General features: G+C 47.3%; 1 protein-coding gene across 4 annotated transcripts in view; it reads left to right on the top strand.

The window, feature by feature from the left end:
- The window catches only part of LOC142296126 (ral GTPase-activating protein subunit alpha-2-like), a 487,199-nt gene that overhangs the window by 54,194 nt on the left and 411,073 nt on the right, over positions 1–21,932 (top strand). For all 4 annotated transcript variants that reach the window (XR_012751590.1, XM_075339383.1, XM_075339384.1 and 1 more), the window contains exons 2-4: positions 6,251–6,361; positions 16,054–16,103; positions 20,728–20,785. Coding sequence is in view for 3 of the 4 variants with exons in the window: in XM_075339383.1 (XP_075195498.1) it covers positions 6,251–6,361; positions 16,054–16,103; positions 20,728–20,785 (219 nt within the window). In the remaining variant the exon portion in view is untranslated. The remainder of the gene's footprint in view (positions 1–6,250; positions 6,362–16,053; positions 16,104–20,727; positions 20,786–21,932) is intronic.

Below are 21,932 nucleotides of genomic sequence, written 5' to 3' on the forward strand. Positions count from 1 at the left end.
CCACAGCCAGCAGTCACTCGCCACAGCCAGCAGTCACTCGCCACAGCCAGCAGTCACTCGCCTCTTCTCATAGGTGTTGTGGAGACTTGCACAGAACCTCCTTATGTGACTGATCGGGTAAATAACTGTATTCCCCATAAAAGTCCAATACTGGAACTTACATTAGTTGGGCTTTCACTGAATTGTTCCCTCTGGAAATGTCTGGGTGTTACTATACTTACTTGCAAAGTGCTGTGTCCCTACACTATCTGTCACTGTCATCAGTGATGGTCTCAAACTGTAGGGACAGTCCCACAACTAGTAACAACCAGAGCAGCATAATGTAGGGGCAGAGTCCCTGATTCCAGTGATTTATCACTTAGTGAGCTACTTGCTTTATCAGCAGGAGATTATCACTAGGGGAGTAGTAAACTTGCTCCCATGTAGTACTTCATATTCATGAGTTTTATGTAACCCCACTCCCACCACTAAATGGCAGATTTCTGCCTATGCAGAGTGTACACACAAAGCTGCCAATCAGTGGTGTAGGTGTTACGAGTGTGTTGCACCCTGCTGAGACCTCGGGGACAGCAAGCATCAGAAGGTCTCAGCATTTGGTTGATTCCAGATTTGCATTAGAATTCGATCATCACTTATCCTGAGTAGGAGCGTATTTAATTCCACTCTGTCCCAAAGGAGTTAAGGTCTCTTTTCTACCCTGCTGAGATTGATTGATTTATAGCTGTTTGATCTCAGCTGCAGACACACCCTTCTATATAAACATACTCTATAACTGACCACTTTGAAGGAGCCCGGCTCTGGAGAAGCTGAGGTGTTGTTTCTGTTGCAGCTGAGAAGCTTCCTGCTTGAGTAGCTGTGGAGAAATATTTGTTGTTTCATTCCCGTTTGTCTTGCCTTCCTCGTGTTGCTTTATTGTAGTGGCGAGACTAGCATCTTGCTGGCCTTTGCATTAGTCAGGGTGAGTACGGGGCTAGTGAGGGCCTAGACATGAGATGGCACACAGGGGGAAGACCCATCTAGGGACGTTAGGGAGTGTAGGGATTAACCTCAGATGAGTGTTAGGCCTAAGCCACACGGCGAGAAAAACAGTGCGAGTGGAGTGCTATAAAACATCGCATTCCCCTCGGACCAATTCTAGCCTGTGTCAGCGCACACGAGCGATTATTTTCTCAGCCCTAATCGGACCGAGAAAACAATCGCAGCATGCTGTGATTGTAAGCCTGCTTTCACACATCCGGCTTGAGCTCTGCGGCTCAATCCGGCTGTGCAAGCTATGCAACGGATGCGGTGAAAACACCGCATCCTTTGCATACGTTTTTCCCATGCAGCCCGTCCGGTTTTTGCCGCTTGCGGCATGCTACTGAGCATGCGCAGTGGCAAAAACCGCATGCGGCGGCCGGATGCGGTTTTTGCCGCATCCGGCCGCCATAGGCATGCATTGAAAAATGCGCCGCATCAATCGACTGCGGCGCAATGCGTTTTTTTTTTGCCGCACGAAAAAATGTGCCAGGCAACGTTCCATCCGGCCGCCGCATCGGCTAAATCTGCCGCATGCGGCAAAAACCGGATGGAACGCAAGGCCTTCCGGCACAATGCGGCACTAATTAAAGTCTATGCAGAAAAAACGCAACTGGCAGTAAAAAAAAAAAACGGTTGCGATTTTCCTGCAAAGTGCCGGATTGTGCCGCATTGCAGAAACCGGAGGTGTGAAAGCAGCCTAATGCGAGACTCTTTCTCTTGCACCCATTCAAGAGAATGGGGCGAGAGAAAAATCGCACTGCACTCGCGGTACACCGGTGTACCCGCCAGTGCAGTGCGAGAATGGCAATAGCCGGCTATGGAGGAGAGAGGGAGAGAAATCCCTCCCTCCCCTCCTGCGTGCCGGCCCGGCCCCCGCAGCTGAGGTCTGCTCGCACGAACAGACCTCAGTAGCAAGGACACACGCATGACACTCGGCTCTGCTGTACTGCCAGTGTGAGCCGAGTGTCATGCAAGGGGATCGCAGTAGTCCCCGTGTGGCCCCAGCCTTCGGAGGTGACTCCACTCCCCTCTCCCTAGAGCCAGGGCCATCCGTTGTATTGTTTCCCTGCTGTAGCCTTTGTGTTATCACTCGCCGGGGGTCCTCTCGTTTGCGGCGTGACAGTAGGCTGGGTTATACAGATGTCAGCATTCAGAGAGCTGGAAGCAATCAGCCTAGTAAGTGACACATTGCTAGATTCTGTCTCTACATTATGTTGCTCTCAGGTGGGGAAACAAAAACCTGGTGGCAGGTTCCCTTTTAGCGAGAATAAATAAATAAAAAAAAAATAAATAAATAAATAAAAGATAGTATGTTAAATCTTTAAAACATTTTTTAATGGCAACCTGTCATGTCTAGAAATGCTGTATACGTGCAGATATAGGGTTAATCTGCATGTAATTAGTATTAAAATCCTGTCTGGCTGCCTTAGGCTAGGTTCACATTTCCGTTGTTTTGCATCAGTCACATGCGTTGCTTGACACTTGTGACTGATGCGTTATACAATGGATGACAAGAATTAGAATTCATTGTCGTACTCCGTTGGTGCCGGGTGATTAGCTGATCACTCACAGGTGCTGGCCGCCGGGTGATCAGCTGATCGTTCGGCCGCCAAGAATGTGTGCGGGGTGGGTTGAGCCGGGTGGGGCCATGGCGCTGAGGACGTCAGTGCCGGTGACTGCATGGCTTGGGACAGGTGAGTGTGCGTATGCGTGTGTGTACATGCGGAGTGCGGGAGGGGGCGAGGCCGAGCGGGGAAGTGTCGGGCTCCCTCACATAGCCAGGGTAAATATCGGGTAACTAAGCAAAGCACTTTGCTTGGTTACCCAATATTTACCTTGGTTACGTGTGCAGGGAGCCAGAGAGAGCATGCGCAGCGAAATCCTATGGATTGCGCTGCTCAAAAAACGTTACAAGCTGCGTTCCTTCTGCCCCGCGGTCAGTCATTCCACGACTGATCAGTCGGGCAGAGGATGCAACGCAACATCATCAGTCACAATCCGCCACTCATACAAGTCTATGGAAACAACGGAATCCGCCAAACTGATTCCGTTGTTTACCAGAGCCGCGGCTTGTGACTGATAGAAATTGATGGAAATGTGAACCTAGCCTTACCAGAACTGTGGCTACAGAGAGAAAAGTAAGTTATATTCCTGGGTACCTCTCTATTAAAGCTCGTGGAAATGCTACCGCTAAGAATATGGGTCTGGATCCTGCCCTCCAACAGGAGCGGGCCCTTGTGGATCTACCCTAAGGCCCCGATTCATGAAAGCGGTTACACCAGGATTCTGGCGTAAATTACATTGAAAAGCTGTTAACTTTTTGTGACTTGTTGTTTTCAAAACAGTTTTGTCCAACTACGCGAAAATGGTCAGATCTGATGAGGGGCGGAGCACATCTGATTCATGACCAGCTGTGGTATCACATCCATCAGAAATCTCTCTCCAGTCCTTGACTGGAGTAAGACTTGTGGTGAGGAGCACGCCACTTTTCAGATGCTCCTCATTCATGAAGAGGTGTGCGCCTGTTAATGAATCAGATGCATCTGACTCCACCACACCACCTCATCGACATGACCTTCACCAGTCTTGATAAATCGGGGGCTAAATGTCTAACGGGAATACCCACATGCTTCCATCCAATTCCCTGTAGGACCTGTCGTTTGCTGATATTGGCAGTGGGGGAGGGGATTCCTGGTAACCTATTGCTTGATTTTAGAGTAATGTTCTATTAAAATTCCTAAAAGTGGAGTAATGGCCATGCCGTACTTCACATTAATTAGACACTTGTTTTTCTAGTCTGACGTGTCTTAAATATACGTAACCTTGTCAGCTCGTCCAATGTAAATCCTTCTGAGTGATTCATCCTCTCTTTAGTAAATGGCTCCTACAGCCATGCGACTGTTTTCTGACACACTGAGAACATACCACATTACTACCATGTTTCGTGGTTTGCCCGGTTTTACCATTTTCTCTGGTGGTATGTCATGGAGTTAGGGTCACCGCGGAGGCCTGGAGAACAGCACTGCCACCTTAGCTTGTGTTCCTCAGACTCGCATAGCAGTAATGGTTCCTTGTGATGGGGAAGACACCATCCCCTGCCGAGCGGGCTCCGTGCAGGGTGTTATTACTGGCTTTATACATTCGCCTCTTTATATAGGATTATATAGTTTAGATATTTATCAGAGGGTCACCTAGAGATGAGATAAGGGTACGTGCCCACAATCAGGACCTGCTGCGTCCTGGACACGGAGGGTCCTGCCCTGCTGGGCCACGAGTTTCCTCCCCAGGTGACCACAGCAGTTCATAACCGTGATCAGGGTTCAGTGCACTGTGGTCTTTCTCTTCTGTTCTCCCTGTGGAGAGCGCTTGCAACTCTGCAGCAAACAGTTGACATGCTGCGGCTCGGGAAGCCACACCGCAGGTCAGGTTACGCTGTGGGCTGTACACGCACAGTGGGCACTATGCTTGTACTGCACAGCGCAGCAATTTGGACGGAGCTGAAACATGCTGCGTCCTAAATGCTGTAAACAGTGATCGTGGGCACGTACCCTAAAGGCCCTGTCACACGCAGCTATATTGGGCTTACCCGCCCCAGTCGGTTGTGCGTCGCGGGCAAATCGCCCGTGGCGCACAATATCGTTAGGAGCCGTCACACAGACTTACCTGCCTAGCGACGTCACTGTTGCCGGCGAACCGCCTCCTTTCTAAGGGGGCAGTTTGTGCGGAGTCACAGTGGCGTCACTAAGCGGCCTCCCAATAGAAGCGGAGGGGCGGAGATGAGCGGCCGTAACATCCCGCCCACCTCCTTCCTTCCTCATTGCCGGTGGCCGCAGATAAGCTGTAATTCGTCATTCCCGAGGTGTTACACATAGCGATGTGTGCTGCCTCGACGAACAACCTGCGTCCTCAACAATCAACGATTTTTGGAAAATGAACGATGTGTCACGATGGACGATTTGGTGAGTATTTTCCATCGTTAACGGCCGTTCGTTGGTGTCACATGCAACGATGTCGCTAACAATGCCGGATGTGCGTCATGGAATCTGTGACCCCGGTGATATATCTACGTCGTTGCTTGTGACTGGGCCTTAAAACTTTTTGGCTACTGCATCAGTACATTACATATAACTTGTGGAAGAACCCCCTGCATTTACATGACATTTGTCCGTAGGGCGTCCTTTGTCCCTCTATTAGGGTACGTGTCCACAATCAGGACCCACTGCGTCCTGGACACGACTTATCCTGACCTGTGGAGCTGCGAGTATCTTCCACAGGAAACTACTCGTGCCCACGATCCGGGCTTGGGCAGTTGTGGTCTTTCTCTTCTGTTCTCCCTGCGGAGAACTCTTGCAACTCCGCAGCAAAGAATTGACATACTGCGGCTTGGAAAGCCTCACCGCAGGTCAGGTTACATTGTGGGCTGTACTCGCACGGTGGGCATGGGATTTGTAGACATATCCACTGTGCTTGTACTGTACAATGCAGTGTTTTGGATGTAGCTGAAGCATGCTTCATCCAAAACGCTTTGAACCTTGATTGTGGGCACCTAAAGGTGATCTGCACCCGGAGGCTGAGAACCTTACTATCAGCTTCTGTACAAAATGAGTTATGAAGCATTATGTGGCCCCATTTGGCTAATAGGGGGGTCATGATTAAGGTGCTCTCCCCTCTTACGTAGACATACTTTTTAATGATTATCGACTATTCGGCTGTGTTCACACCCAGTGTTTTTCCTGCATTGTTTTCTGCTGCCAAAACTTACTCTCTTGGCATAAAAACGTTGCGTTCTGAAAAAAACAAACACAATCCCCGGTTTGCAGCAGTTTGCTGGTCGTTTTTCACACTTTTTGATTACGTGTGCTTGTTCTACACTAACCTGTTAAATACATTTAGTTTTATTCACAAAAAAAAAGTCAAGATAAACCCCCTGTGTTTTTTTGTAGTGTTTTTCCACTCATTGATTTCCATGGGTGAAAAAAATGCTGAAAGAATTGACAAGCTGCAGATGAAAAAAAAACAAAAGTTACAGTTCTCAAATTATCAGGAAAAAACGAGTGTGCATGAGATTTCTGAAATCTCCTGACTTCGTCTGGTACTATAAAAACAGCTATTAATTTGCATAAAAAAACACAGCAAAAAATACTGCATGTGAACATAGCCTTAAATGTATACAATAAAACTAGCTGTGAATATTGCAATAATCTTTTCTGTGTTTTTTTCTTTTTTCCAGATATTCAGGAGTGGAGTGAATTGAAGCAATTCTTTGAAGCGCACTATTCTCAGATTTATTTTATCTTCTATGAAAATTTCATTACACTGGAAAGTAGCTTAAAGCTAAAAGGTACAGTCTGGCCTCCTCCTTTCTCCTGTCACCTATGTATGTCTGCTCGGGTCACTGTGCGGAGCTTTATACATTACCATATCAGTCATGTCCTCACTTTACAGCTCCATGAGCCGCTCTAGTTCGGGGGGGATTTAATTTAAGGATCATTTTACCTTTCTTTGCGCTCTCTGGTTTCCTATGTGACCCTATCCCTGCATAGTGTAGAAGGCATATATAGAATTTGACTTTTATTTGATTCAGTATTTTTATGTAAACTATTTAAATGCTCCCAGGACCCATAAAGAAAGCTTATGGATCCTGCCCCGCTGCCGGTACAGAATGAGTGACAGCGGTTCCTGTATCGTTAGCCTTAATGCCTAAAACACACGGCATGAAAATCGGAGCGAGTGGAATGCGATAAAACATCGCATTCTACTCGGACCAATATTAGCCTATGTGTCAGCACTCATGAGCGATTATTTTCTCAGGCCTAATCGGACCGAGGAAACAGTCGCAGTATACTGTCGGTGCAATGCGATCCTTGTTTCTCTCACACCCGTTCAAGTCTGTGGCGAGTGAAAAATTGCACTGCATTCGCAGTACACCGGTGTAATGCGAGTGCAGAGCGAGAATGGCAATAGCCAGCAATGGAGGAGGGAGATAAATCCCTCCCTCCCCTCCTGAGTGCCGTCCCGCCCCCCGCAGCTGTGGTCCGATCGCATGATCGGACCTCAGTCGCAGTGACACTCGCATGACACTCTGCTCCTGCTGTGCTGCCAGCGTGAGCCGAGTGTCATGCGAGAATCGCAGTAGTGCCCCGTGTGGCCCCGGCCTTATACAGGTAGCGCTGTGTGGGTGGGAGAAGCAGGACTCGCAGGTTTCCTCTAGCAAGTCTCTGTTCAGTTTTCCCGGAGTGCCCTGAACAGAGGCATCACATTCACACAGGCTCTCTACAGAAAGCTGTTTTAAGCCTCATTCAGACATTTTTCTCATTTGTAAAAACATGTATTGTTCATTAGTCTTTTGGATCTGAATTTCATAAATGTTTTCCCATTCGTGATAGATCAGTGTTTTTCACTAGTGAAAAAAATGTAAAAAATAAATTACAAAGCTTTCTTTGTCGCTCCTAATTGGGAGACCCAGACAATTGGGTGTATAGCTACTGCCTCCGGAGGCCACACAAAGCACTACACTTAAAAGTGTAAGGCCCCTCCCCTTCTGCCTATACACCCCCCGTGGGATCACGGGCTCCCCAGTTTTCATGCTTTGTGCGAAGGAGGTCAGACATCCACGCATAGCTCCACTGTTTAGTCAGCAGCAGCTGCTGACTATGTCGGATGGAAGAAAAGAGGGCCCATACTAGGGCCCCCAGCATGCTCCCTTCTCACCCCACTTTTGTCGGCGGTGTTTGTTAAGGTTGAGGTACCCATTGCGGGTACGGAGGCTGGAGCCCACATGCTGCTTCCTTCCCCATCCCCCTTAGGGCTCTGGGTGAAGTGGGATTTTACCGGTCTCCAGGCACTGAGACCGTGCTCCATCCACAGCCGCTGGGGAATCTGCTGGATATGGAGCTGAGTATCGTCAGGGACATGGCCCTGCTACGTCAAGGTACTCTGTGTCCCCGTACAGACCGCGCGCAGACACACTGCAGCATTGCTGGGTGTGTTAGTGCGCCGGGGACAACAGCGCTGCGCGCTTGTGCTACTACTCACTACAGCTCTGCTGAGTGAGTTAATGTATTGGGAACTGCCGCGCCGGCCGCTGCTGTCAGTTTACGCTGCGGCGCGGCTGGGACTTGTGGTGCGCCGGGGACTTCCGCGCTGGCCGTGCATATATGACGGCCGCGCTTATTACTCGAGTCCCCGGCTTTTGCGGCCTAGTTTCGTTTCGTTCCCGCCCCCAGGCCTGCCAGTCAGGGGAAGGGCGGGACGCTGTACAGAACATCAGCGCAGAGGGCTGGAGTCTACTTTACATACTCCAGCCCTCACACTGGACACAGTGGGACGCCAGTTGCCCGCACTTTGTCTGAGGCACGCCCACGGTCCGCCCCTCTTCACAGAACGCCGGCAGCCATTCCTGTGTGCAGTCTGAACTGGAGAGGGGAGACAAGTTCTGGGAGACCCAGACACGGGATTCTGGCGACCACACACCCGCGTTTGAGCGGGCGGTAAGCGGCACCTCTGGTGCTGACCCCACTAGTGCCGAAGTGTACATTTGTATTTTTATGCTTGCATGCTATACATTGCACTGTACGGTCGCTGGTGATTCTTGGCTATATACCCTCCTAGATTGCTCAGAGGAGACAACAGCATGTCATCCGCAAAAAGCAAGGGTGCCAAGGCACAGGCTTTCTATGCTGCTTGTACCGCATGTGAGGCTACTCTACCGGCAGGTTCCACTGACCCCCATTGTGTGCAGTGCTCGGCCCCTGTGGCACTTGCTCGGCCGGGGCCTCTGCTAGAGGTGACCCAGGGAGAACCACCTGTGAATACTGTCCAGGTGACGGGGACGGAGTTTGCAGTTTTTGCGGATAGATTGTCTGTGACTATGACTAAAATTCTAGAAACTTTGCAGTCTAGACCAGTAACTCAGACCATGGGCACTGTTGAATCATTGCTCCCTGGTCCCCCTCAGTTGGAACAGCTCCGGGCTCCGGGGGTGTCCCATGCATCCCAGGGTGAAGGCTCTGACACGGACGACAGTCCCAGACAGCCTAAGCGAGCTCGCTATGAGCGGCCCTCGACTTCATCACACTGGTCAGGGTCCCAGCAGGAGGACTCTCTGTATGATGAGGCGGAGGTAGCTGATCAGGATTCTGATCCTGAGACCGCTCTCAATCTGGATACTCCTGATGGTGACGCCATAGTGAATGATCTTATAGCGTCCATCAATAGAATGTTGGATATTTCTCCCCCAGCTCCTCCAGTGGAGGAGTCAGCTTCACAGCAGGAGAAATTCCATTTCAGGTATCCCAAGCGTAAATTAAGTACTTTTCTGGACCACTCTGACTTTAGAGAGTCAGTCCAGAAACACCACGCTTATCCAGATAAGCGTTTCTCCAAACGGCTTAAGGATACACGTTATCCCTTTCCCCCTGACGTGGTCAAGGGCTGGACCCAGTGTCCCAAGGTGGATCCTCCAATCTCCAGGCTTGCGGCTAGATCCATAGTTGCAGTGGAAGATGGGGCTGCACTTAAAGATGCCACTGACAGACAGATGGAGCTCTGGTTGAAATCCATCTATGAAGCTATCGGCGCGTCGTTTGCTCCAGCATTCGCAGCCGTATGGGCACTCCAAGCTATTTCAGCTGGTCTTACACAGATTGACACGGTCACACGTACATCTGTTCCGCAGGTGGCATCCTTAACCTCTCAAATGTCTGCATTTGCGTCTTACGCGATTAATGCTGTCCTGGACTCTACGAGCCGTACGGCAGTGGCGTCCGCCAACTCCGTGGTTTTACGCAGAGCCTTGTGGTTAAGGGAATGGAAGGCAGATTCTGCTTCCAAAAAGTGCTTAACCAGTTTGCCATTTTCTGGTGACCGACTGTTTGGTGAGCGTTTGGATGAAATCATTAAACAGTCCAAGGGTAAGGATTCATCCTTACCTCAGCCCAGACAAAACAAACCCCAACAGAGGAGGGGACAGTCGGGGTTTCGGTCCTTTCGAGGCTCGGGCAGGTCCCGATTCTCCTCGTCCATAAGGACTCAAAAGGATCAGAGGAGCTCAGATTCTTGGCGGGCTCAGTCACGCCCAAAAAAGACAGCCGGAAGACCCGCTACCAAGGCGGCTTCCTCATGACTTTCGGCCTCCTCTCTCCGCATCCTCGGTCGGTGGCAGGCTCTCCCGCTTTGGCGACGTTTGGCTGCCACAGGTCAAAGACCGTTGGGTGAGAGACATTCTCTCTCACGGGTACAGGATAGAGTTCAGTTCTCGTCCTCCAACTCGATTCTTCAGAACTTCTCCACCTCCCGACCGAGCCGATGCTCTTCTGCAAGCGGTGTGCACGCTAAAGGCAGAAGGAGTGGTGACCCCTGTTCCTCTTCAGGAGCAAGGTCACGGTTTTTACTCCAATTTGTTTGTGGTGCCAAAAAAGGACGGGTCTTTCCGTCCCGTTCTGGATTTAAAACTGCTCAACAAGCACGTGAAAACCAGGCGGTTCCGGATGGAATCCCTCCGCTCCGTCATCGCCTCAATGTCTCAAGGAGATTTCCTAGCATCAATAGACATCAAGGATGCTTATCTCCACGTGCCGATTGCTCCAGAGCATCAGCGTTTTCTACGCTTCGTTATAGGAGACGAACACCTTCAGTTCGTAGCTCTGCCTTTCGGGCTGGCGACAGCCCCACGGGTCTTCACCAAGGTCATGGCAGCAGTAGTAGCAGTCCTGCACTCTCAAGGTCACTCTGTGATCCCGTATTTGGACGATCTACTGGTCAAGGCACCCTCTCAAGAGGCATGCCAACACAGCCTGAACGTTGCGCTGGAGACTCTCCAGAGTTTCGGGTGGATCATCAACTTTTCAAAGTCAAATCTGACTCCGACCCAATCGCTAACATATCTTGGCATGGAGTTTCATACTCTCCCAGCGATAGTGAAGCTTCCGCTGGACAAACAGCGTTCACTACAGACAGGGGTGCAATCTCTCCTTCAAGGCCAGTCACACCCCTTGAGACGCCTCATGCACTTCCTAGGGAAGATGGTAGCAACAATGGAGGCAGTCCCTTTCGCGCAGTTTCATCTGCGTCCACTACAATGGGACATTCTCCGCCAATGGGACGGGAAGTCGACATCCCTCGACAGGAACGTCTCCCTTTCTCAGGCGGCCAAGGAATCTCTTCGGTGGTGGCTTCTTCCCACTTCATTGTCAAAAGGAAAGTCCTTTCTACCCCCATCCTGGGCGGTGGTTACGACAGACGCGAGTCTTTCAGGGTGGGGAGCAGTTTTTCTCCACCACAGGGCTCAAGGTACGTGGACTCAGCAAGAGTCCACCCTTCAGATCAATGTTCTGGAAATCAGAGCAGTGTATCTTGCCCTACAAGCCTTCCAGCAGTGGCTGGAAGGCAAGCAGATCCGAATTCAGTCGGACAACTCCACAACGGTGGCATACATCAACCACCAAGGAGGAACACGCAGTCGGCAAGCCTTCCAGGAAGTCCGGCGGATTCTGACGTGGGTGGAAGACATGGCATCCACCATATCCGCAGTTCACATCCCAGGCGTGGAAAACTGGGAAGCAGACTTCCTCAGTCGCCAGGGTATGGACGCAGGGGAATGGTCTCTTCACCCGGACGTGTTTCAGGAGATCTGTCGCCGCTGGGGGATGCCGGACGTCGACCTAATGGCGTCCCGGCACAACAACAAGGTCCCGGCTTTCATGGCACGGTCTCACGATCACCGAGCTCTGGCGGCGGACGCCTTAGTTCAAGATTGGTCGCTGTTCCGGCTACCTTATGTGTTTCCACCTCTGGCACTGTTGCCCAGAGTGCTGCGCAAGATCAGGTCCGACTGCCGCCGCGCCATCCTCGTCGCTCCAGACTGGCCGAGGAGGTCGTGGTACCCGGATCTGTGGCACCTCACGGTAGGCCAACCGTGGGCACTACCAGACCGACCAGACTTGTTGTCCCAAGGGCCGTTTTTCCATCAGAATTCTGCGGCCCTGAACCTGACTGTGTGGCCATTGAGTCCTGGATCCTAGCGTCTTCAGGATTATCTCAAGAGGTCATTGCCACCATGAGACAGGCTAGAAAACCATCCTCCGCCAAGATCTACCACAGGACGTGGAAGATATTCTTATCTTGGTGCTCTGCTCAGGGAGTTTCTCCCTGGCCATTTGCATTGCCTACTCTTCTTTCTTTCCTACAATCCGGTTTGGATAAAGGTTTGTCGCTCGGCTCCCTTAAAGGACAAGTCTCAGCGCTATCTGTATTTTTTCAGAAACGCCTAGCACGACTTCCTCAGGTACGCACGTTCCTGCAAGGGGTTTGTCATATCGTCCCCCCTTACAAGCGGCCGTTAGAGCCCTGGGATCTGAACAGGGTTCTAATTGCTCTCCAGAAGCCGCCTTTCGAGCCTATGAGGGATGTTTCCCTTTCTCGCCTTTCACAGAAAGTGGCCTTTCTAGTAGCGGTCACGTCTCTTCGGAGAGTGTCCGAGCTAGCAGCGCTGTCATGCAAATCTCCCTTTCTGGTGTTTCACCAGGACAAGGTGGTTCTGCGCCCGATTCCGGAGTTTCTCCCTAAGGTGGTATCCCCCTTTCATCTCAATCAGGATATCGTCTTACCTTCTTTGTGTCCTCATCCAGTTCATCAATGTGAAAAGGATTTCCATTTGTTGGATCTGGTGAGAGCACTCAGAATCTACATTTCCCGCACGGCGCCTCTGCGCCGCTCGGATGCACTCTTTATCCTTGTCGCTGGTCAGCGTAAAGGGTCGCAAGCTTCCAAATCCACCCTGGCTCGGTGGATCAAGGAACCAATTCTTGAAGCCTACCGTTCTGCTGGGATTCCGGTTCCCTCAGGGCTGAAGGCCCATTCTACCAGAGCCGTGGGTGCGTCCTGGGCATTACGGCACCAGGCTACGGCTCAGCAGGTGTGCCAGGCGGCTACCTGGTCGAGTCTGCACACTTTTACCAAGCATTATCAGGTGCATACCTACGCTTCGGCGGACGCCAGCCTAGGTAGACAAGTCCTTCAGGCGGCGGTTGCCCACCTGTAGGAAAGGGCTGTTTTTTCGGCCCTATCACGAGGTGTTCTTTTACCCACCCAGGGACTGCTTTTGGACGTCCCAATTGTCTGGGTCTCCCAATTAGGAGCGACAAAGAAGAAGGGAATTTTGTTTACTTACCGTAAATTCCTTTTCTTCTAGCTCCAATTGGGAGACCCAGCACCCGCCCTGTTTTCTTAGGGATTTTTGTTTTTTCGGGTACACATGTTGTTCATGTTGAATGGTTTCAGTTCTCCGATGTTTCTTCGGATCGAATTTGTTTTTAAACCAGTTATTGGCTTTCCTCCTTCTTGCTTTTGCACTAAAACTGAGGAGCCCGTGATCCCACGGGGGGTGTATAGGCAGAAGGGGAGGGGCCTTACACCTTTAAGTGTAGTGCTTTGTGTGGCTTCCGGAGGCAGTAGCTATACACCCAATTGTCTGGGTCTCCCAATTGGAGCTAGAAGAAAAGGAATTTACGGTAAGTAAACAAAATTCCCTTCTTTCCCATCCATTGCATTATTAAAACTGTTTTCCACTACTAGGACAGCGCCGTTTAATTCCATGTTTGCCTCATTAAAATAGAAAAGCCTATATTCTCCACCCATGCTGGAACTCACATGATGTTGTGATGTCACGCGAGCACCGCGCCCAATCCCCGCCGGCTTCACTCGCCTCACTTTAGGACATATAAGTAGTCAACAAGAAGTGAGCGGCAGCCGCAGCTCTCGCTTTCTATTGATCACTTATACATATTAAGACGGGAAGAGCGAAGCCGGAGATGATTGAGCGTGGTGCTTGTGTGACGTCACAACATCATGTGAGCCCTCGGAACTTGAGCACTGGCACCACTAAGATAGCAGCAACACGGGAGGTGTGTGTGGTTTTTTTGTTTTTTTTTTATTTTTTTTTATTTATTTATTTTTTCTTTATTTTAATGGGACTAAGGCTTTATGCGCACTAGAAATGTGAAGTTTCTCAAGAAAATTTCTTGAGAAACTTCTGGGAGTGGAAGATTTCCGGACCTCCGGAAAAAATCCGCACCAAATCCGCGGTAAATCCGCGTGCGGATTTGCCGCGATTTTCCCGCAGGTTGTTCCCTGCGGATTTTGCAGGCTGTACTGCAGAAATCCGCAGGTACCTGTGGGAAAAGAATGGACATGCTCATTTTCTCAAGAAATTTTCTCAAGAAAATCTTCTCAAGGAAATTTCTTGAGAAAAATCCGCAGTGTGCGCACAGCTATTTTTTTTCTCATAGGATTTGCTGGGAAATGTCTGCACAAAGATTGCAGACATTTCTCAAGAAATTTCCACAGCAAATCCGCGGGTAAATCCGCGGGTAAAACGGCCTAGTGCGCACATAGCCTAAACGTGGCATGAGAAGGGGTTGTCCAAGTAGTGGCCAACCCCTTCAATGATGGACATCACACAGATTATACACTGATGCCATCCATCTGTGTGCTGGCTGATTTTCATAGAGCTACAGACTGGTATAGGTAATTTTGTGATCAAAGACTGACATGCCGTTGTGATATTTTTATTTTATTTTTTTTTAACATGTGAGCAACCCCATACAAAATGTGCCCACTATAATCTATCTGTGAAAAGCACACAACACGTGATGCAAGGATGACTGAATTTGGTCTTCTACTAAAACATTAAATGAGTAAATGATGGATTTAATATTTGCCTGGCACAGGGTCGGGGCTCTCTCTGGCCTTTCCCTTTCAACTCTGCTTTAGTTTCAAGTCTCTCACTATTTGCATTATGGGGAGAGGCCTGTCACTCAACACAAGTTGGGTGGGGATTATTCAGAGGGAGCCGCCCAGCAGACTCTTCTCATGTGCAAGGACTTTGCTTCTCCTTCCTGACTTGTTCTTCAAGTTATATTTTCTATGAAACACTGCAGAGTTTCACAGTAAAAGAAAGCTTTCCATATCGACCAACTGGCCAGGATGTCACACTGTCCGTGAAGCTGACACAGAGGACATGAAGATTCCCATCCCTCTCATCACCCCTCTTGTCATAGGCTGGTGTATTGCTCGGCACGACTCCTTGTGTTAGGCACCCTGTGTAAAGGCTGAGAATAACAAATATGGGACTCAGTAACCCATCGAATTCTGCACAGTGGACCCTACAGAGCACACCGCCCTGCCCGTCCACACGTGTTTTGCATCAGCTTTGATGCGAAACGCGCATCGTGGTGCAGAGCGGTGTGATCTGTGGGGTCGACTGTGCAGAACTCGGTGGGTTACTGAGTCCCATATTTGTTATTCTCAGGGATTGTATATTTGCACATGCGTGTCTATTGATTTAATCAATATTCTGTACATCAGTTACTATGTGAGAATTTGCCTCTTAGATGTTTTAATGCCTAGATGTCCCTCTGCCCCCTTTTTTGGTATTTAGATGTATTTTGTATATTTGATGGGAATGGGACACTTTATTATGTGCCGGGATACTTGTGCAATCCTAGTGTGCAATACCATACTATACCTCAACCTTCCTGTGTATAGCCCCTTGTCTGCACTTTCTATCAACCCGACTGTTACTTAGTTGTAATTTGATGGATAGTATTTTTAATTCCTACATGAATCCCATTGCCATCTTTTTTTTTTTTTTAACACTTTGGTTTCTGTGTGAACTTTTTGTCTTTTGTCTTTAATAAAATGTGATATGTTTTCTAATATCAAGTGGTCTATTTAGACATTAAGTATCACATTTAGATAAAAGTAAATTTTAGGGTTTAAATAATGGTCTGGGTGAGGATTACTTAATTATTATGGACCTTGGTATTCTTTTTCCAATTTACCCTGTGTAAAGGCTCTGATTCCTGTTCTAACGGTGTCTCCGGTGCTTGTCACAGTAGACTGGTTCATCCTATCGTGTCTTTTTATTTTAATGTTTCCTTGCTTTATCTTTTCATTGTGAATAATATTATGTGTTGTATAATGACTTACACTTTTTTTACGAAGGATTACAATTTTTTTTTTTTTTATTTTTAGGGAATAAATCTCAAAGGGAGGAGCTGGACTCCATCCTATTTCTTTTTGAAGTAAGTATCTGTCTTTTATTGATGTCCGCGCATTCTTTCTCTAGTGCCACAAGTCATTGTAGGCGACGCTGACGTCCCGTATTGTGCACAAAGATCCTGCGGAATGACCGCCTGTTTCTAGTGACGTCAGATCACCAATAGATCAGTCAATAGTTGTTTCCTCAGAGGAGTTTTCTTCTTCTTGACAATTCCTGTGTTGGCAATTAATCAATCAATTTAGGTGCAGCTTCTAAAACTTTTAGAGCTCGACTGGTTTCGCAACGGCAGGTTTGACTCCTACACATTTTGCTCGCTCTGGATTTTTCAGGGGCATGCAGTGATACATGATGGTCAGGTATGTATTGTGGTCTGTGGCCTAGTCTGGGCTTTCATTTATAGGAGCCGAATCTGTAATTTCTCATTCTCTACAACGTTCTGCCTCCGTAGCATCGGAGGATCGCCGGGCCCTGACGCTGGCCAGATCCAGTGATTCCTTGGGCTCTACAGCAGCACTTACAAGCTCTGTTGGAAAGCACTTGTAGTTGCTGTAGTTGGTGAATGATTGTGAAATTAAAAATCCCCGTTTTTGAGTTTTTAGAAGTATTTTTCAGTTTTACGCACTAAAGAATTTAATTACTCTTTAAGATTGGTACAAGTTTAGATGACAAGTTCATATAAACCACTTACAATCTGTCTTTTTGTTGCTCTCAGAGCCACTTTTGTGGTAGAATTATGAATATTTTTATACAGTCTCTTGTCTTTGTGACATTTTATTGTGGAAGAGCAAAAGCTGTGGTTATTTCTTATTTCTTACATACCATATTTTTCGTTTTATGAGACGCACCGGATTATAAGATGCACCCCAATTTTAGAGGGAGAGAAAGGTTAAAAAAAAAAAAAAAAAAAAAAGAGGGGCAGGTACGTCTTATACTCCAATGGTGTCTTACCGGAGGGGGGGGGCAGCAGCGGTAGTGGAGCGGGGTCACAGGAGGCAGATGCAGTGCTGGAGTAGGGCAATGCTGCAGGCGCTGCGGTGGGGGCTGTGCTGGCTACGGGGGTTGTGCTGGCTGCAGGGGCCGTGCTGATTTTGTGGAGCAGGGCGGTGCAGTGGGTGTTCGGGATTCTCTGTTGGCGGTACAGGCTTCAAAGAAATGGTGCCCAGAGTTGGCGTGTGTGCAGATTGACTTATCAGCTCAATGACACTCCGAGATCTCATCTGCACACGCACCACCTCCAGGCACCATTTTCTTTAAGTCTGCTCTGGGAGATCAGTGGGCGGAAGGCGGTGCGTGAGCACATGAGATCTTGAGCCGAGAGCTCCATCTGTGCACGTGTCAACTCCAGGCGCCATTATTTGAGGCCCACAGCATCTGGGACACCTGCGGCACTGTCCTGCTCCTCGCAGCCAGAGCAGCGCTCATTCTCCACCTCCCGGTAAGCTACATGCGGATTGTAAGATGCACCCCTCACTTTCCTCCCAAATTTTTGGGAGCAAATCTGCGTCTTATAATATGAAAAATACAGTACTCCTTCGTTACATTTTTGGCAATAGAATTAATTTTGGTATCTAGATAGTTTTGTGGTTGGCCTGAGCTGAGACTATGGAGTGTGAGGTGTCCTTCCAATGTTAGGTCGACCATACACTTTACATTGCCATTTTTTCTGCCGCTCCTCATATTCCTGCATGTTTGCGCTATTGTTATTAACTGGACCATGTACAATATTTGCTGGGCACAGTACCTTCACCTCGGTGAGTGTACTACCTTTCTTGTAAGTTATATTATCTCTCCATACCTGGGAGAAAGTCGTTGATGTGGCCCACTAACAATTGTCTCTTTACATAACTTAACCACTCCTAATGGTCTGCTATGTTCACATCTCGTTTGGCCATTCATTAGTTCTGTAAGCCAGGGAGTACATGTTACACTGATGCCTCTGATGGATGCCATGCAATGATCTCCATCACCAAAGGATGCCAGTGCGTCTTCCTTAGCAGAACTGATGGATCCTGACAAACCCAAAGCAGCTCCGCCAGTGGCTTAAGTCCTGTAGTAGACTGATTGTCCCTGTGAATAGGGTTGCTGAAGATGCCCAAGTTACAGGGAAAATTGTCCAATTAAACAAATATTTCCCTGTATGTCATTGGGAAAATATTATATTTCGCCTTTCATTTTCCTTATTCATTTGTAACTAAACATGTAATCATTTATTATAAATCCTAAATCACCCCCCCCCCCCCACTCACTTTTAATTCCATATTTGCATAACAGAAGCTAATGCTATAATTATGGATTATGCAATAATTCCTATGAGCTCCCCAATACTGCTTAATAATGAAACACTTTCCCTTTAATAAAACAAAACCTTATAAAGCCAAGACTGAGAAATCTGCTGAAATGTCACAAAGCAACAAACAAGCCAAAACATAAAACTTTCCAGTCAATAAATAATTTTTAGACCCGGTCATTAAGGAGGTTAAAGGTGCAAAATAGACTGTTAATTAAGAAGATGATGATCGCATTCTAGTAAATCAGCATTGATTATCAGTTAGAGGTAATGATGGCCTTCAGCTTTCATGGTTGCAAAGGCACAAACCGGATTAGAAATCTAGAGAATTGGGTTAATTACCTGGTAATTTGAGTTCCTAGTCTGCGGCCTCTGTGTCCCTGGAGGACTGAGCTGTGCAATTGTCATAGCGCTGATTGAATTCTGCCAACCCAGAGGAAAGCTCGTCCTGAGTAACCTGCATTTTCCCAAGCAATGCCCTCATTCCCTTCCAGCATGAGCCGGAGTATACGCTGCAGCTCCATGGCGTATATTAAAGGTGTGGTTCAAGGTGGTGAAAAAGCTGCGCATAGGCAGCAAACCATCTAAAACAGTGAAATTCTATATACACATCAGTTTTCCTTCCCCTGTTCCAGCACCACATCCTCGATGTTCCTTTTTTCTCTAACACCTGCTGCAGACATCCCAACCAGTGTACCCCTAATTAACGCTGCTGCAGATCACTGCCATCAACGATATACGGCACAAGACTACTGATGTCAGTGATTGGCTGCAGTGGTCACACTGTCAGTCATTGGCTGCAGCGGTCACATAGAGTGTACGGGCTGGGATGCCTGCAGCCAAGGTGACGAGAACAAGAGCAGGGGAGGTGCATGAGTGGCGACGAGTAACCGGGTGAGTGTTTTCTTTTGTTAGTTTACATGTATTGATGCCTATGTAGAGCTTCTTTGTTTTCTTATATATATTGTTTTTGCATTTCACTTTTTTTTTTTTTTTTTTTAATTTGTGGATTACCATATTATTTTTTTTATTTAACCGCTTCACGACCCATGATGGATATATCCGTCATGGATCGTGTGAGGTTAATGCCCGTCCCCTGCCGTGGACAGGTCGTGGCGATCCACGCAGATGTCAGCTTTTTTTAACAGCTGACATGTGCGCCTGCAAGTTACAAGTGAAATCGCTTCCACCTGCAACTTTTAACCCCTCACATCTCGCTGCCAAAGTCTGGCAGCGAGATGTATATACGCGCGGCTATTACTTTTACTTACTGCCGCCCCCACCGGAAGTCACGTGCGTAATCACGTGACTTTCGGTGATTGCCATCGTAGCACAGGGTCATGTGATGACTCCTGTAGGTGACATGAATTACTTTTGGTTTCACTCGGCCCAGAGCCGAGTGAAGCAGAAAGTGAGCATATCTGCTGTTTACAGCTATATATCTGTGATCAGTAGATATGGCAGAGCGATCGGATTGCTGATGGCTATAGCCCCCTAGGGGGACTAGTAAAATAAAAAAAAGTTTTAAAAAACAAACCCTAAAAGTCCAAATCACTCCCCTTTCACCCCATTGAAAATTAAATGGTTACAAAAATAAAAAATATACACATTTGGTATCGCTGCGTTCAGAATTGCCCGCTCTATCAAATTGTAAAATTAATTAATCTGATTGGTAAATGGCGTAGCGGCAAAATAATTCCAAACGACAAAATTCCGTTTTTTGGTCGCTGCAAGTTTTGCGCAAATGGCAATAACAGGCGATCAAAACGTAGCATCTGCGCATAAATGGTACCATTAAAAATGTCAGCTCGAGACGCAAAAAATAAGCCATCGCTGAGCCATAGATCCCGAAAAATGAGAACGCTACGGGTTTCGGAAAATGGCACAAAACGTAAGCCACTTTTATTGGCCAGGCTTGTGATTTTTTTTTTTTTAACCCCTTAGATACAAGTAAACCTATACATGTTTGGTGTCTACAAACTCGCACCGACCTCAGGTATCACAACAACACATCAGTGTTACCATATAGTGAACACGGTGAATAAAATATCCCAAAAACTATTGTGCGATCACACTTTTTTGCAGTTTTTCCACACTTGGAATTTTTCTGCTGTTTTCCAGTACACCATATGGTAAAACTTATGGTTTTATTTAAAAGTACAACTCGTCCCACAAAAAACAAGCGCTCATATGGCAAGATTGACGGAAAAATAAAAAAGTTACGGCTCTTTGAAGAAGGGGAGCAAAAAACCCCGGAAAATTGGAAAGCGCCCGGCGGCTGAAGGGGTTAAGTGATTAGATTTATATGTATTACTATGTCTCATATTAATTGTGTTTCGCTGTTATTCTTTTGATTTAGAAAATTCTACAACTACTACCTGAAAGGATTTTCTACCGCTGGCAGTACCATAGTATAGGTAAGATTCCTGTTGATGATGATACTTTTGAAAGTTATTGTTATTGTTTTTTTATTATTATTATTATTATTATTATTTATTATTATTGTTGTTGTTTTATTGCTAAAATATTTTGATTATAATTTCTGAAATTATTATAGGTGGATATTAAATGGTTTATAAAAATATTCAACTTTATAGTCATTAAAAAAAAATCTAAAAACTATTTAAATCTAGCCAAATGGTTTATTTGTATTTTTATTTTGTAATTTTATATTTTTGTGGTTTTTATATTGTACCATATTTATTATGGTCCTGGGTGTCGCACCCCCACCGATCGATATATTGATCCCAAGGATAGGCCAGAAATGTAGAAGTCCCAGACAACGCCTTTGATTACTGCATGGATTCCCAATGTTCTTTCTAAGGAAACTTTACGACATTGCAGTTTTTTTTATTTTTTAATACATTGTGTGACAAAGAATGCACGCCAATGAGTTAATTTCCCTCAAGTTTTTACAAAGACCGTATAATTAAAAAATAAGTGTGTGTCTATGTATATATATTACACACATTATAAAATACTGTGCAAAAGTTTTAGGCAGGGGTGGGGGAAACAAATGCTGTAAAGTAAGAATACTTCCAAAAATAGAGGCTGTTATTAGTTTTTTTTTTTTTATTAGTAAATCAAATGCCTGTTGTCTTGTTGAAAATTGTCTCATGGGACACTACCACATTCCCTCGGGAAGGCCTCTTCATGGCGCTGCCCACATGGTCTCCAGAAGAATCTCCGGCTATCTTTGCATCCAAGACAAAAGTGTGCCTCGTTACTAAAGAGGATAGACATCTATTCCAGCCTCCATTGCCATCTTTCTCTGCGCCATGATAGCCTTTGAGAGCAGTGGGGTGAGGGCAACGGAACAATAGTAGACGTCTGGCTCGTAGCTCAATGGCGTGCAAGCGCTGATGATTTGTGTCGACCTTGACGCCTTAAGGTACCGTCACACATAACGAGATCGCTAGCGAGATCACAGCTGAGTCAAGGTTTCTGTGACGCAGTAGCGATCCCGTTAGCGATCTTGTTATGTGTGACACCTACCAGCGATCAGGCCCTTGCTGTGAGATCTCTAGTCGTTGCAGAATGGTCCAGGCCATTTTCTTCAAAGGC

Source organism: Anomaloglossus baeobatrachus, chromosome 3, assembly GCF_048569485.1.
Source record: "Anomaloglossus baeobatrachus isolate aAnoBae1 chromosome 3, aAnoBae1.hap1, whole genome shotgun sequence".
Classification (NCBI taxonomy): Eukaryota; Metazoa; Chordata; class Amphibia; order Anura; family Aromobatidae; genus Anomaloglossus; species Anomaloglossus baeobatrachus.